The 16,123-nt window shown below is 41.6% G+C and overlaps 1 protein-coding gene across 1 annotated transcript in view; it reads right to left on the bottom strand.

Moving 5' to 3' along the window:
• Positions 1-1,167: 1,167 nt before the first annotated feature.
• The window catches only part of SIM2 (SIM bHLH transcription factor 2), a 57,049-nt gene continuing 42,093 nt past the window's right edge, over positions 1,168-16,123 (bottom strand). The window contains exons 8-11 of the mRNA XM_064152503.1: positions 13,744-13,891; positions 11,507-11,675; positions 10,090-10,498; positions 1,168-2,185 (exon numbers count right to left, since the gene is read on the bottom strand). Coding sequence (XP_064008573.1) covers positions 1,455-2,185; positions 10,090-10,498; positions 11,507-11,675; positions 13,744-13,891 — 1,457 coding nt within the window. The 3' untranslated portion in view covers positions 1,168-1,454. The remainder of the gene's footprint in view (positions 2,186-10,089; positions 10,499-11,506; positions 11,676-13,743; positions 13,892-16,123) is intronic.

Genomic DNA, 16,123 nt, shown 5'->3' with positions numbered 1-16,123 from the left:
TCTACAACCATCTTTATTGTTGGTATTTATAGTTATTATGTAGGGAGCCATTAGTTTTATCAAGAGCACACAATGGGGTAGCGGTTGAAAATCCAAGCGGACTGACTTGTCAGAGACAGAGAGATCAGTATGTCTCCTTGTTTGTAAACTTTACAAAGGTGTGAAAGGGGAAAAAAAAGGGGGGGAAAAAAAAGGGAAGAAGAACCTCTTCCTAATAGACTGAGGGAAACAGCAATGCGTGCTATATGCTTCTTGCTTGCTGCAGTTTATTAGCACAAACTGGGATGTGTGCAAAGTGCTGAGCTCTAGACCCTGATGTACGCAACCTCTCCTGTACTTCAAGTGCAACTTTGGATTTGTGGTCATGCAATGACTTCTGACCTTGGGTATTCAGGTTGTCCACTGCTGTTTGTGAAGTGCGTGAATCAGTCAAATATTAGTCTTGCCTTTGTGTCGACAATGAGGCTTATGCTTACAGAAGTTCAGTGTGTTAAAAGCTGAACCTTCCAAACGTCAGAAGTCTGGTAAATTTAAAACAAAACCTTAAATGTTCATTATTCCCTCGACTATTAAAAAACCCCAAACATTTCTGGTGCTGTTATGATGATGTACTTTTGATTGGCTGGTTTGAAAATCGGCACAGCCTGCTCCCAGAATAGTCAATGGAGCACACGTTTTAATACCTTCTTTTTTCTTACTACAAGATGCTATGGGGAATAGTTGTTAGTTCCGGCTCCGTGATTTGTCCCAGTTTGCCATAACAAAACCTGTAACCCTTTAATACGTATCTTGGTGTGTATTCTGTCATTCCTTGTCAAGATACAAGGTGGTGGTCACAATCTCAGAAGACTGAAGTCTATGTTAAATCAAACACAGATTTGATGATTTAGTTTACAAGTTGGATGATTAATAAATCTGTCTTTTTTCTAAAGTGAGCTTTGTTTAGTTAGTACACCTGTGTTACGGATACTAAAAGCCACCACTCCAAACGAAGTTCGTTTGTCAGGGTGTGTAAGGTGGGTGGAGAGTTGATGTAAGGTTTCACACAGTTTGTCAATAACTACCTAGAGTGTATAGTTTATCATAACAATAAAAAAACCCAAAACATCTCCTGTGTATTTTGAGAAGGAGGAATTAAGGAAAAAAAATGTTCTTCATATAAATCTCTGGATATAAGACCTATCATTTAATTTTGTTGCACACTATAAAAGAACAAAAATAAGATCTGTAACATGTCTTCTCACTGGCACCAGAGCTTAATCTGTGACAACAAAGCATGGAAGCTAGATGATTTTTTTTTCCTGACCTTGAAGGTACTGTTACACATGGCTTGCCAGTCTGTTCTGTCCCTCGTTGACCTTCAGCTGTGCTCAGTAAATGTAACCATGTTTTCTCATGCTTTTTGCAAATCATTACAGTTTGGCTTCTTAAATGTAAATACTCTTCTGTTGCTGTCACCTTCCATTGGCTATTATTACAGAAGTTCCAATATAATGGGGTAGTGCAGATTCCCTGGGGGTTTCTGGAGAAGAAGCTGATGAGGGACTTTGGGTTTTGTAAATAACTGTATTTACTTCCTCAGAATTGTATCCATAGTTTTCTCCTACATGTCCCGTTGCTGTACATGATGAAGTTTGAAACGTGCCATGTTTGGCTAAAACATGGTGATAATTTAGAAGCACAAATGGAACCTGGCCAGAGGGTCTCACATCCATCACACGGTCACTTTCGGAGTCATGATCAAGCTTTACAGCAGTCATTCTCTCATCACTGTCCAGTTCATCTAGGTTTGCAGCATGGTGACTAATATGCCCATATTTGGGTTCTTTCATACAAATCCTTCTTGTTTGCTCATATACTGTGGACATTGGCAGGAGATGACTTAACTGTCCTATAGTTTTAGACTGGAAACATTCAGCTTTTGGCAATAAGGAGTTAGCTAATGAGTTTGAAAAAGAATTTTCATTAATGTTCATTTTGTCTTGGAGATCTCTGCTGAAAGCTACTTTGTTTTCTTCTTTAATGAGGTGGTGAGGTGGCTGGATCCTGGTTTCTATTTTGTTTGGTTTCATGAGGCCCGAATCATAAATCTCCTCTTTGTATCTGCTGCCTGGCATGGGTGCTGTGCAGCTGGTAAAGTTGTCAGATAAAGCCTCTTGACTGTATCTTCTGTTTGATATGGGCACTTGCAGGAAAGAGAAAACATGTTAATTCCTGACAATGAGCTCATGTAATAGCTTAGCACTTGTTTAAGAGGACCCATTTGGTTTGGATCATATCCAAGTACCAATGAAGATATCAGAGACACTCCCAATTATCTCAGTGTCTCTTTAAGACCGTGCTGAAAAGTAAATGTAAGCCAGTTGAGAAAGGCCAATGGCATTCAACAATTCTGAAAAGGTTTCCCATGAGAAATGCTTAACTGAATAATTATAAATCACTGCCATTATTTAAATGGTTAAATCAAGGAAATGAAACCAAAGAAATATTTCTAAATGTGACCTGCTGGCAAAAACTCTGACCTTAAGAAAACTCTTTTCAGATGTTTATGGAAATATTTACTGAAGAACAGATAACTTTTGTTATCTGTTGATGATTCGATGAGTAAACCAGAATGTACTCTTCCCACTCACTTTGGAAGGGATATTGGGCAGTAGTAACGGGAAGAGAGAGTGTGTAGTATTAGACATTGACCTATCAGTAGCCTACTCATGATACCTATTGCTGGTAAATGCAATACCTAGATTGTGTGACAATAAACTTCTGCTTTTTCTCTGTGAAATATTAGCATCAGATATTAAAAATGCCTATTGAAAAGCAACACATACTTCTTAAGTAACATTGCATCTCTGCTTTTAAGGTGCTACAACATAATAAAGCTGCGTGTATAGTATTATTCACAACATACACTGAGAACGTGAGGGTACTAACCTGGGGATGCGTTGAAAATCACAAGCTAGAGTCTTACATTTTCAAGAGAATATGAACCTAGAGTTTCTGTTTAGGCTTTAAAATAGATGGAGTACTCCTAATTTCTGCATGGTAGCTGAACTCTTGGAGCAATTGGATTGTTTTAAAAATAAATGTTCTGCTTGACTTATGCAGCTTTTACCTTCTGCAGGTTCCAGCCTACAAATGGTAAGAGAAGAAGCCACTGGTTTACTCCTGTGCAGTATGGATAAAATGAGGCAACTACTAATACTTCTGTGCTGTCTTGTATGAGTAGTTTGCCAGTTAAAATACTCCTCCAAGGCATATTTTAAGGTTCTTGTGTTAAATGAGGCACTTAGCAGGTTTCTCAACTTCAACCTAAACTCCTTTTGTGTTATGATCACTGAAATCCCTAGACACTTAAGTGGCTTTTGCAAAAAGGATTTTTTCTGGTTTTCTAAACATTTTATTCAACATCTTAAAAAACCCTTGGGCTTCCCTGTAGTAGTTGCTGACAAAAGGTACCTACTAATAAGTCAGTATTTCCTGTGCTGTAGTAGGCTAGCAAAGCTGTCATGCGTAACAGAGGAAGCAGAAACAGATCAACTGTACCTCTATCTTTTTAGTATGCAGCTTCACTCATTTCAGAGGGAGTTGCACCACATAATTAACATGAGAATTTAAACCAGGAATCTGGATCAGATTTATTCTGGATCAAGCCACCTCCCTTCTAGAAACAACAACCTTTCCAGTTATTCATTTTTAATTTGCATGTATGTGCTTTGTATCAAGAAGTACAGGCAGTCATAACTAAACTGAATTCTCATCAGCTGTTGAAAAATTGCCCTCATATCACAAATCAAAGCAAGGGTTCAGCCACGTGTTTGAGTATAACTTGGAAATGTTACAAGTGTGATTATACTACTATAATTTAGAATCCAGGTTTGACATTTTTACTATGAAATAAGTATACATGCTGAGAGCTACTAACATAGAAGTGACATGATTTAAACTGAGCTGTTATTCTGGGTTTAGTTTTTTTCCCACTTGAGACATCCACAGAAGCGATGAGTTAGTTCTCTTACTGCAGAACAGAATATTGTTACTTTGTGGCTCCACTCTACTATCTGAACTAAAGATTGTCCTTTTCTGCCTGTAGAGCCCACACATGTAAGAAGTTAGAGCAGCACAGCCACCAGTTGGCCCTTGTCTGGTTTTCTTCATTTTTGTAATCATTCTGCATGGCTGATAGCTGCCTTCTTGGTACCAAGAAGTAATTTGCATACTTGGGAGGTTTCCAGGATATTATCCATCTTGTTCTATCCTGTTTCTCAAACATGGTTATTGTCTCTCTCTTGAAGGAAGAAGGTAAGCCTCTAAATAATTGTTTGCAGGCTTCCATTAAATTTGTCAGCACCTTAGTGGAGCTTGACCAGACAGTTAAGCAAATCATGTCTGCAGTGCACAGTTGGGTTTGTCCTCTCACATTCAGAACTGTTACTAGAGCTGGACTTAAATCTGCTTTTGTTTTCCTTTGCAAAACAAAAGAAAGCCTAAGGATACCCAGGGACAAACTTCTCATGGGGATTTTTTCATATGGAAGTTAATAGAAAGCTGACTAGCTGTTTTAGATTGCTGTAGAAAGGCAGCAGCCTAGGATTGCTTCCACCTATTTGGTATGCAGGCGGTTGCCACAGTACCTGCCTCAACCAGTGTGTGGCATCTTGTCTCTTCTGCGCTTCTCCAGCACCAAAGCTGCTTTACAAGTCATTGAAATCTTCAAGGAGACTTGTAGTGGCCTTCCAGTATCTGAAGGGGGCCTACAGGAAGACTGGGGAGGGACTATTTAAAAGGTCTTGTAATGACAGAACAAGGGGTAGGGAGTTTAAACTGGAAGAGAGGAGATTCAAACTAGATCTTAGGAAAGGGCTCTTTACAGCGGGAGTGGTGAAACACTGGAACAGGCTCTGGGCAGCCTGATCTAGTTGGAGTTGTTCCTACTGACTGCAGAGGGTTTGGACAAAATAACCTTTGGGGGTCTCTTCCAACCCAATGCAATCTGTGAATCTGTAAAGTCAGTGCATTAATTTGGGATATTTTGCAGGCCACTCTTCTGCCAGAGCAACTAAGCTGTCTGGCAAGTGAGGTAGAGACACTGCACATCTCAAGTTGTGCATCATGCCAGAATGATAGCTTTTTACATGCATCGCCTCCCTTCATAGCAACCTACAACTGCAACAGTGAACTCAGTCCTTTGAGCCTCCTGTCCCTGCTAGTATCCATTTTCCTTCCAGCACACAGGATGCAACTCATGCAAACTGAGGGAAAACGTGGAGATCAGAGCCCCATCACCTGGTGGTCTGCTCAAATTTCAGCATCCAACCATCCAAGTGCAAACAGTAGTAAAGACTAGTAAATTATGCCAGTAAGTATAGAACTTTGTTTAAAACATGTCTATTGATGGTTACTGTATACTAGAGAGAGCTCTCCCCTGTCACACATAGTGCAGCAGCAAGGAACATTCCTTCTTCACCCTTAAATAGTGCAGTCAAAGATCAGACAATGCTCAATGGGGAACAATGTTTGCAGAAAAGAGATTTAATTCACAAACATGCCCTTCTGTAGCCAGGCATTAATAGGTGGTGGAGCTGCTGCTGCTCCTTGTTCTTTCATTCTCCCATGTCTATTTGAGTAAAAAGTAAAGAAAGGTGTCTTGGAACCAGGCTAAAGCAAAGGAAAACTGATACTCAGCATTGGTCTTCATGAAAAATGTACACGGTCCTTATCAGCAGAGTTTTGCTTCCTGCCTGAAAAACATTGTCTGTATTCAGGACAGGGAGAAGTCCCCTTCCTGTGTCTTTTATCTGGCATAATTTTTCCTGGACTTTGTGACCTGCACTAACCTCAGAGGAGTGCTCTCCTGACAATTACTCTACCTTTTTAAAAGGCAGTATGCTAACGCTTGAGTGTTGACATGTAGCCCATGGTGTTTCAGTATGTTTCCTAGTTCTTTGTACAAGAGAGCCTTCAGAGAGGAGAAGCAGATACTCACTGTGACCTTTGCTGAAGAGCAAGGAACAGAGCCACTGAACTGCTCTGGTCATACACTTCCATGTCATGGAGTCATGCTGGTATGCCTTTATCAAACAAGGCTAAGGTACAACAGCTCTTAATACTGTCCATACCCATGAAAACAATTTGATTTTGATTTAGGTTAGCTGAATCTCTTCTGCTGTCTCCTGGTCTGAACTCTAAATCCTCTGAGGCACGGGCTGATGTTGTAATTACTATTGCCTCTGTTATTCCCCTTTCAAAAACAATAGTAAGACACCGTGATTGTCAAGACCTCCTTGTCTCTAGTGGAATACCCTTTTCAAAGAAGGTGTCAAGTATTTCTTCCAGTGGTTGCAGGCTAAACCTGGGAGCTGGTCTGGGGAAGGAAGACAGACCGGAGTGTTTGCATGGATTTGCTTTGTATTCTGTGTAATTTTTTTGGTATGGTTAGTGGCACTTAGCTCCACACAGATAGCACAGACTGGCCAGCAGCATCGTTTAATGGACACTGGGTGCTGTGGTACCCGCAGTAGTAGTGTATCCATTTGAGTATACAAAGGAAACTTCCCTGACTTTTCTGAAGTGATTTTTTTTTTTTTTCTGATGGCTAGGCCAGCTGGGGGGAAAAAAAAGTGCAAGGAGCTTCAAAACCATATTCTGAGGCAGCAGCATCTGATTGGCAGGCAGTTTTATCTGCTACGTGCTTTTCCAGAGTTTTGATGGCTTGGCGTGATCATCTTAGAATCTCTGATCTCTCCAAAAGAAGCTATTTTCCATAGAAACAAAAATTGTCTCTGGCCTACGGCATTTTTGGCAGATGCCTCTATGGATGTGATGTGGAATAGACCTTGCGTCTAACCCGGTTGCCAGATGTCATATTTGGCATCGCCTTTGGATTGAAGATAATGATGCTAAGCAGATCCTCTCTGCTTTGAAGCTTACTGGCTGTCAGCTTTTCAGCCAACCACTGGAAAAAGCAGCAGTTGACAATGTAAGGAAGATCAGCTGCCCCTCTCAATTCAAAGCAAAATATTGTTTCCAAAGGTTCAGATTTCTCTTCTGGCACCAGCCTCATCAAAAGGACAACAGTGGTAATTCCACTGCAACAGGAAATAATATCTGGAACTATTAGATAGAAATCCTCTTTGCAGTCAAAGCTCCATTTTTCTTCCCCCTCCCCTTCTGTAACACTGGCTGTGAACTCCAGCAATGATCTGTGACCAGGCCTGAGTCTGACCACATTCCATTTTCCTTCCTAAATAGTACTTTTGTAAGTGCTTTTGCAGAGGATTGATGGTACCATGCTGGTTTTCATCACTCCATAGCTAAACATCCATTAAAATGCACATGCCCAGAAGTCAGTCCACATATTCCAACTTAAGCAATGAAGTCTTATGTAGAATTAATCTGCCCATATCAACAAACTGATGGAAAATTGTTTGTCTGCAGCTATGCTCACTGGGCTTTTCTGGTGAACTCTATGGCCACGATCAATTTTACAGACTGTTCTCTAACAGGCTGTTCTTTCCACACCCATTCTCAGTGTACCCAGTGCCACACTCTGATGGAGAAGTGGTGGATCTAATTTCTCCATCAGTCTCACAGTCCTGTTAGTCTGGGAGCAGAGAAGGAAAGCAGGGCTGGCTTCTCTACACCTAGAGCAGGCCTGTCCCTACAGGCTTACTGGGGATCTGCAGGATTTACTTAAATACTCATACTTAATTTTGAAAGATGTAGATGAATTTTTTTTCCTCTTCTTTTCCACAGGATTTTTAGAAAGGACAAATTATTTTCTCATTTTTGGTCTAACTCCTTCTCACACTCAGTCCACAACAGCAGCAAAACTAGACTGTAAGAAGAGCTTTAGTTTTGCTCATTCTCATCCTAAACACAGAACAATAGAATAAAATGCTACAGTCAGATAGGTGAGGTAAAGATGTCCTGGGAAGGGCCAAAGCCCAAGCAGTAGTTACTTGTGTCTTCTTGGGTGACGCATTCAATGTTTTAGACCATATTCTGTGTGATGTATCAAGCTCAGCCTGTAACATCTGCAGGTATTCCCTTCAGGCATCGTTCAAATTTCCACTACTGCTTCCTCCATCCCATCCTCAACAAAGCTAGAAGAAAGGAGTGTTTCCATCTAACTTTTGAGCAGTGTGTCAAGCAGCCTGTCCTCTGTAGAGATTTTGAACTCATGAAAATGGTGTATGTACATAGATGTAATGTAGATGAGATTTAAAAATTAGGGCTTGTTTACCTTTGGTTCCTTTATAGCTTTGCAAAGTTACTTTATATAGATTGCCACCTCAAGGAGGCAGTGTCCTCAGCGCTTTCTGCAGAGCATTTGGGCTGATTGTGGTCAAGCATTGGAATAGGTGGCCCAGGGAGGAGGTGGAGTCACTGTCTCTGGAGGTGTTAAAAACCCATGTGGACATGGTACTTTGGAACATGCCTTAATGGCCATGGTGGTCTTAGATTGATGGTTGGGCTCAATGATCTCAGAAGTCTTTTCCAACTGGAACAAGCTATGATGCAGTTGGTTAGGGAGGAGTAATTTTGAACTAAATCAGAAGGCAGTGCATTCCATTTCTCATTCCCTCTAGCAACTGCAAGCTAAAAACATTCAGAATGGCTTCATACTCAGAAAGGACCTTCCATTTTTATGGAAAGAGATCACATCTATTTTTGCATCCCAAAAAAAGAGGAAGGCAGGTAAGAACACCAGGAGGCCCGTGTGGATGAATAGAGAGCTCCTGGACACGCTTAGATGCAAGAAGAAAGCCCACAGAGAGTGGAAGCAAGGACAGGGAACCTGGGACAAATACAAAGGAATTGTTTAGGCAACCAGAGCTCAGGTTAGGAAAGCTAAAGCACAGATAGAATTAAATCTGGCTAGGCACATTAAGGGGAACAACCTCATGACATTCAACAAGGCCACGTGTAAGGTCCTGCACCTGGTCGGCGCAGTCCCAAGCACAGGTATAGGCTGGGTGACAAATGGCTGAGAGCAGCCCTGAGGAAAAGGGCCTGGGGGTCTGGGTTGGTGAAAAGCTCAACGTGAGCCAGCAGTGTGCACATGCAGCCCAGACAGCAACCCTGTGCTGGGCTGCAACGAGAGGAGTGTGGCCAGCAGGGTTAGGGAGGGGATTCTCCCTCTTTAATCTGCTCTCATTAGACTCCACCTGGAGTACTGCGTGCAGTTCTGGAGCCCCCCAACACAAGAAGGACATGGAAGTGTTAGGGTGAGTCCAGGGTAGGCCACAAAGATGATCAGAGGGCTGGAGCAGCTCTGCTGTGAGGACAGGCTACAAGAGTTGGGGCTCTTCAGCCTGGAGAAGAGAAGGCTTTGAGGAGACCTTACAGTGGCCTTCCAGTGTCTGAAGAGGGCCTACAGGAAGGCCGGGGAGGGACTATTTACAAAGTCTTATAATGACAGGACAGGGGGTAGTGGGTTTAAACTGGAAGAGAGGAGATCCAAACTAGATGTTAGGAAAGAGTTCTTTAAAGTGAGGGTGGGGAGACACTGGAACAGGTTGCCCAGAGAGGTTGTGGCTGCTCCCTCTCTGGCGGTGTTCAAGGCCAGGTTGGATGAGGCCTTGAGTGACCTGTTCTAGTTGGAGGTGTCTCTGCCTATGGTGGGGGGTTGGGACTGGATGATCTTTGAGGGCCCTTCCAACCTAAACCATTCCATGATTCTATTTTAATGTTCCTATGTGAGATGAAGCACATTTGCTTCTTTCTGACTTCAACAATGTCTTATCTGATCCATTCTACTCAATAACTGTGATGGTGCAAATCATGAAGGTGAAGTAGCTGGTATTAAAGGAGGTGGTCTCTCTGCCCTGCTCTGACAGTGGTTCTGGTGAATACATTTTTATAACTGATGCTTTGATACTCTTCCTAACCGAGTCTGTTTGCAATTGGAAGAGGGATAAAGATGTAAATAATATAAAGAGTGTTTGTTACTCTTTGCTGGTTTTGGTTTTCTGTGCTCCCTAAACACCTTGTAATTCCTATTTTCAAACTCCTGTTACAAACCTTTCCCAGACACCCCAGAAGTTTGCTTTGTTGGGTTGGTTGGTTTGTTTTTAAAGTGACACCCACCTTCATAGCTCTGTCCAAGGTTGTGTCGGATGATGTTCACTGGCTGCTCAGGAAGGGTTTTGGATGGCGACTGGCTGTTGGGTACCAAAGAGTTGGCATAATGCCACTGGCATTCTCCGTTTGTCTGCAGAGTACTCAAGAAAAATCGAGCCACTTCACAAGGTGCTCCTTGAGACTGCCCGAACTTTGAAGGCAGCATTTGCTTTTTGCTACTGAAGACATGAGAATCTACAGGGAAGTGTCCATAATGGTAAGAGAAAGGTAAGCTGTATGAAGGGGCATATAAAAGTTCACTGTTTTCTGAATGGAAGTTTTGTTCTTGAATGGTGGCAGCGTTCACTGCAGGGCTGGATCGCCAGTTTCCCACCTGGCTGCATTCCAGTTTGTCTGTTTGGAATGAGCTGTATTGCTGGGGGGAAGAAAAAAAAATGGGGGGGGGAAGAGAGTTAAAAAAGTAACTTTTTAATGAAACATATCATACAGGCTTCCATGAACTGCAATCTCACAGGCTAAAGGGACTGGCTTACCAGTGCATTTAAAGTTCCTCGTCATCATGATAGCTTTGTCTTCACTTAACATGGGAACTAAAAATGATATTATCATCCTAATGCTAAAGGTTAATTTGATGACTTTGCCAGTTGGATTTTATCTAGCAAATGTGAGCATATGTAAATGCCAGAGGGTGTTAAGTTTGCTGCAAAGCACTGGGATACCAGGTATATGATTTTACGTGTGTTGGCATGTCAAGCTTTAGAATGGAGGGAAGGCAAAATCTGTCCATTGTGTCAACTTCCATCACAGTTTTCTCTTCCCACTATCTCCTACCCTCCTCTCTGAATTCTAAATGCTTTTTGAAAAGGGCTGCCACTGCTTCCAGTGAGGTATCTGTGCTAGCTGCATCTACTGTTGTTTTAAGGTAGTCCTTTCCAGACATATTCATTGCAGTCTCGGAATATCTCATGGTGGGTGTCAGACTCACCAACTCAATTTAATGCACAATCTCTATAGTTTCCTTTCATGTCTGGTTCTAGCTCACCCAGTGATAGTGAGATGTTTCAGATCCCACTCCAATGCTCTGATTGCTAAGGTTCATTCTTATAACACTGCTAATACCTATGTGACATTAAGAATTCTGCATGTCAGCAGCACAAATTCTCACAGCACAGCTGTTCTTAGTAGAAGTTTTTCTTCTTACCAAGAAAGCACACTGATTTTTGAAGCACTTTATGTACTCCATATCACTCAACAGAGTTGGTTTGTACTACTTGTGCTGTCTAACCCAAGACAAAACAAGGTCTGGCCTACAAGGAAATTCTTGCAGCAGAGCATACAGTAATCATCTCTGGATGATCTCTCTCCTGCCTAAAGCACTCTACAACAACAACAACTGGTAAGCAAATATTGCTGAAGAGGTTACCTGTTGTGGGTAAGGTGTTGTTCTGAGTTTTGCCTTCATTTTATTACTTTTGGGTTTTACTATTTTCCTTGTTTCCTGCGAGGTAGATACTGAGTTTCTACATGAAAACTGTGACTTAGAAATGGTAGCCTGGTCCAGTGACAACTGAAGATCCTTATATTCAATGTCTCTGCAAAAGAACAGTCCGATAAATTACATACTCAGACATACCACAGAAATCCAAAATAGCTCCTTTGAAAATGCATGTTAGCTTTCAGTGTTTTCATTTTAGTTCTTCCAACATTTTCTGAGTCTGCAGAGCAAATCTGGGATGTCAGCAGACAGTGAATTTTATGGCCTGACTCTATCGCCACTCAAGTTTGTCACAAACATTCAACTGGGAGACACATTCACGTCTTTGTCTTCAGTGTCCCTGCCCTCTGAACCTAAGCTGTGCCAACTTCTCAGACATCTGTGGCACCTTGCAGTTTGGAATCAACAGCTATGTCAGTTGACAGAAAGACACAGATCAATTCATCTGTCTCTTCCTCAATCAAGAACTGCTCTCTGCTCTGGCTCTCATAGTTAGCCCAGAGGACACAAAAAGGAGTGATGCTTCTCTCCTGTCAGCACAGTGTGCTTGTGTGTGTTGTACACTGCAGGAGCTGCCAGGTTTTTTATTCTCTTCTCTAGACTTTCAGCTCTGTTTTTATTATGTTCTCTAGACTTTCTGCTCTGTTTATTTTTATCTGCCCTGCTGACAGGGCAGAATTTTGTACCAAAGAGGCAAAAAAACCCCCAAATCAAGAACAATCTGCTGATCATATCTTGAACCATCAATTAATTTCTTTCTGGTTATTAAACAGTCCTCTTGGTTTTGTCAGTAGCAGCAGCAGAGCATATTTTTTTAAAGGTAGCTAGAGAAACCCTACTTCTCTTTCCATTTCTTTCTAGAACGCATTTCAATCACTTTTCAGTGGTGAATCACCTGGAAGTAAATTGAACTCAAGAATATGCTGCTCTATCCCTGGCACAATGTTCTCCTTTCCAATCAATCATTCGTCCTAACTCATGAGATCCAAGCAGGGTGCAGGACTGAGTCTTTCCCTCATGCTGCTGGCTCGCACATCTGAACATTAGGAAACAGTTTTTCACAGCGAGAGTGGTCAGGCATTGGAATGGGCTGTCCAGGGAGGGGGTTGAGTCACCGACCCTGTGTGTGTTTAAAAGTTGTTTGGATGTGGTGTTTGAGGTTATTGTCTAAGGGCAAACTTTGTAGAGTAGGGATAACGGTTGGACTTTATGATCCTGGTGGTCTTTTCCAAATGGAATGTTTCTGTGATTCTATGATTCTCTGATCTGTATAGGACTGAGGACATCATTAGCTTGTGTGTCTAGGCCTGAGTACCTGCTTCAAGTAGTCTAGGAAAACACCCTAAGGTTTCTCAGCTAATGCACTTAAACTCCTCAAAGTCATGTATCAGAGACAACATTGTAACATGCAGACACTTGTGATCCTACCACACACGTCATGCAAATACATCTTATGTTCAAGTCAGATAAGAAATGGACTGGATCCCTGCCTTTCTACACCGTTCAACAAAAAGGGAGAGGGCTTTTTTTTTCTCCTTCTCCCCCAACAAGCAGTCTCTTCAGTCACAGTCTGTTTCACTGTTACTTATCCCTCTTACTCAATACAGAGTCGTGCCTCTCTCAGGTTTATAGCAATGCAGGAATTTAGTAACACCTTCATGACTTGAATTTGTAAGCTGCAGGTCCAAACCAGTGGACGTGCACCAGCTCATTGGTACCTACTTGCCATTGTGAGAATGGAGTTTTGCCCTACATATCTGTGCAACCCAAGGCAAGTGAGGGTATCCTCAGTGCTTCACCTGCCCTGGAAGAGGTAATGCTTTCTACCATGTCTCTGGTTCCCAAATTGACACTGTGATCTCTGCCTGGTAGCAATAGTTTTCACCATGTGTGGACAGCTTCAGCACAGTTCTGATTCCAGCTACAGAACTGGAATCCAGGTCTAACACAAATGGCTACAAGTGGTATTATGGTCAAGCATACGGTGTATGAGGTAATCATCAGGAGCGTTGTAGCTCAATGTAATTAAAGGAGCAACAGTATGAAGAAAGTGGCAAGCACAGAATGACACTGGAAGGAAGACACAAGTAAAGCACAGTAAATATCTGAATGAACAGTGAATCGATCACTTGTAACACATAATGGTACAAAGTATTTTGACTTACGTAAGGACATAATTGACACTCACTATGCAGTGAGGCCGTGACGAACGGCTGTTGTGCACAATAGTAGCGTAGCTCTGCACCCAGACCCAGCCTCCGTGCTTGGACAGCAGTCGATAGTACTTGGTTGTGACTTGGCCTTTCACCAGCACTGTGAATACAAGTGAAAATAAACATTTCACCTTGCTTGGACTTGTGACCACTTCCTGGACAGGTTTATTTGCAAGCAAGGACTTTTCTTCTTCCTCCCTCTCCCTTAAATATCCTCCTTCTCCCACCAAACCTTAAATAGCTCCCCTGCAAAGGTATCTGTCCTGCTCCTTTGCCCAGATTCACAAGGTCATAGTGTTGTTTACATATCATGTGTTGCACACTAGTAAGGTGTGTTGTGTCTTCCGTTTCACCCTGCTTTCTTTTCTCAGACTGAACGTGAGGAGGAAGTTCTTCACCATGAGAGTGGTTAGACCCTGGAATGGGTTGCCCAGAGAGGTGGTTGGGGCCCCATCCCTGGAGGTGTTTATGGCTAAGCTGCATGAGGCTCTGGCCAGCCTGATCTAAGGTAGGCTGTACCTACCCATGGCAGGGGGCTTAGAATTAGACGATCCTTGTGGTCCCTTCCAACCCTGACTGGTTCTATGATTCTCTTATGTTTAGATTCTGCAAAAGCTCTTAACAGTTTCTAATCTTCTAACTGAAAAAGAAAAGTTAAAGGCAACAAAAGTATTCTGAAGTGGACATCATAAGCTTGTATTTTTCTGGTATATTTGGAAGTGCTTTTGTCAGTCATAGATCCATAGAATGGACTGGCAGCTTGATAGACTATTTTGCAATGTATTTTTTGCTGTGATGTTTTTTCCTTTGTAAGCTCTACGTTTTGAAGGTTGATTTAAACTAATGTTTCATTCTTAAGCATACAGATAAAGAAAAGGACAGAGAGGTAAATCACTTGTCTGACAGACTTCATAGAAGTGTAATTCTTTATGCTCCTCTTTACACCAAGATGTTATGACATAAGGGTGTGCTATAATACAAGTTGTGCAGCATCTCTAAATATTTAATCTAGCCACAAATATTTCTGGTTCAGTGCCAGGCTTCTACTGAATCTAATGATAATGTCCAGCCTTCAAAGGTGGTTCTTCTCTTGTGTGACACTTGAGCACTCCTCTAGGAAACTCCATCTTAGTCTTCAATTCAATCAGCTATTTATTTTAAAGTAGGAAATAAGAGACAGAGATTGCTATAAAATATACGTCCAAAAAAATCAACAAAATAACCCAACCAAAAACCCAAACCCCAATCAATGGCAGCAATTCCTTTACACGATTAAGAAATTGAATTACTGCTAGACTGAACTTAATACCAAAGCTCACTATAATTTTGTTTTCATTGTACATGCTTGGTGCAGAAGAATATATGCAATAAGGAAATGAAATAACAGCTCTTACAGCCAATTCTAGCCAGGCAGTTGAGCACTTGAAATGAAAATATAGGGCCTTATGATTACTATTCATAGAATATTTTTCTGACAGAGAAGGCATCCAATATTAAATTTGGAACTAAAAGGTGCATAATCTTTGGGGGTTTGTTTACTGATTGGTAGCTAACTATATGGCTATCAGTTATCACTGAGTTGGCTTTTGTTTTGCTTCAGTTGCTAGTTTGGGGGAATAGAGGGTTGTAATTTCAACAGTGATCAGGGACCATAATAATATGAGTAATGAGAATAGCCTGATATAAGGGCAAGGGTTCTTGTTCTTGGTAAAAGGTCTTCTAAGTCTGTAACAGAGAGGTCATCTTTCTGGGCTGCTTGCATTCCTATCTGTCTGCACATGTCACTAAATATTTAACTTTGTCTTCACATTCAGGCATCACCTTATGAAAATTGGACTCTTGCTAAAGGGATATAGACAGGTTTCACTGGAAGTGTCAGTTCTTCTTCCATTACAGGATATGGTATCCACTAGTTCAGAAAGCAGCTAGAGAAACAACATCTTGCAGGATGTTCAAAAACCCATCTGTGCTGGCACCAGACCACTGCCTGATGCTTAGAGTTTGACATCCCTCTTAGATAGCAGCTTTTTTTTTGCCTCATGCTTGCTTGTGTCCTCACCCACACCTATATTTCTACATGGGACACCATATAGGTTGGAAGTGTGTATATGAACAGATATTTAAGTAAATCATGAGTAATGTGTGCAAGCATGTAAACACACCTACAAAACAAAAAGGCTCCTTAAAAGTGAAATACAACCCTCCAAGGTAAAGGTCTTGTAGCTGCTACCCAAATATTACATGTAACCATGCCAGATAAATCTGTTCTAAAAATATTTGTTACTGATCAGCTGTATGCCATGGAATCCCTATGTTTCTTGCTATTCTGTAC

Source organism: Pogoniulus pusillus, chromosome 12 (genome assembly GCF_015220805.1).
Source record: "Pogoniulus pusillus isolate bPogPus1 chromosome 12, bPogPus1.pri, whole genome shotgun sequence".
Classification (NCBI taxonomy): Eukaryota; Metazoa; Chordata; class Aves; order Piciformes; family Lybiidae; genus Pogoniulus; species Pogoniulus pusillus.
Note: the sequence above shows the minus strand (reverse complement) of the source record. Positions and strands in the feature narration are given on the sequence as shown.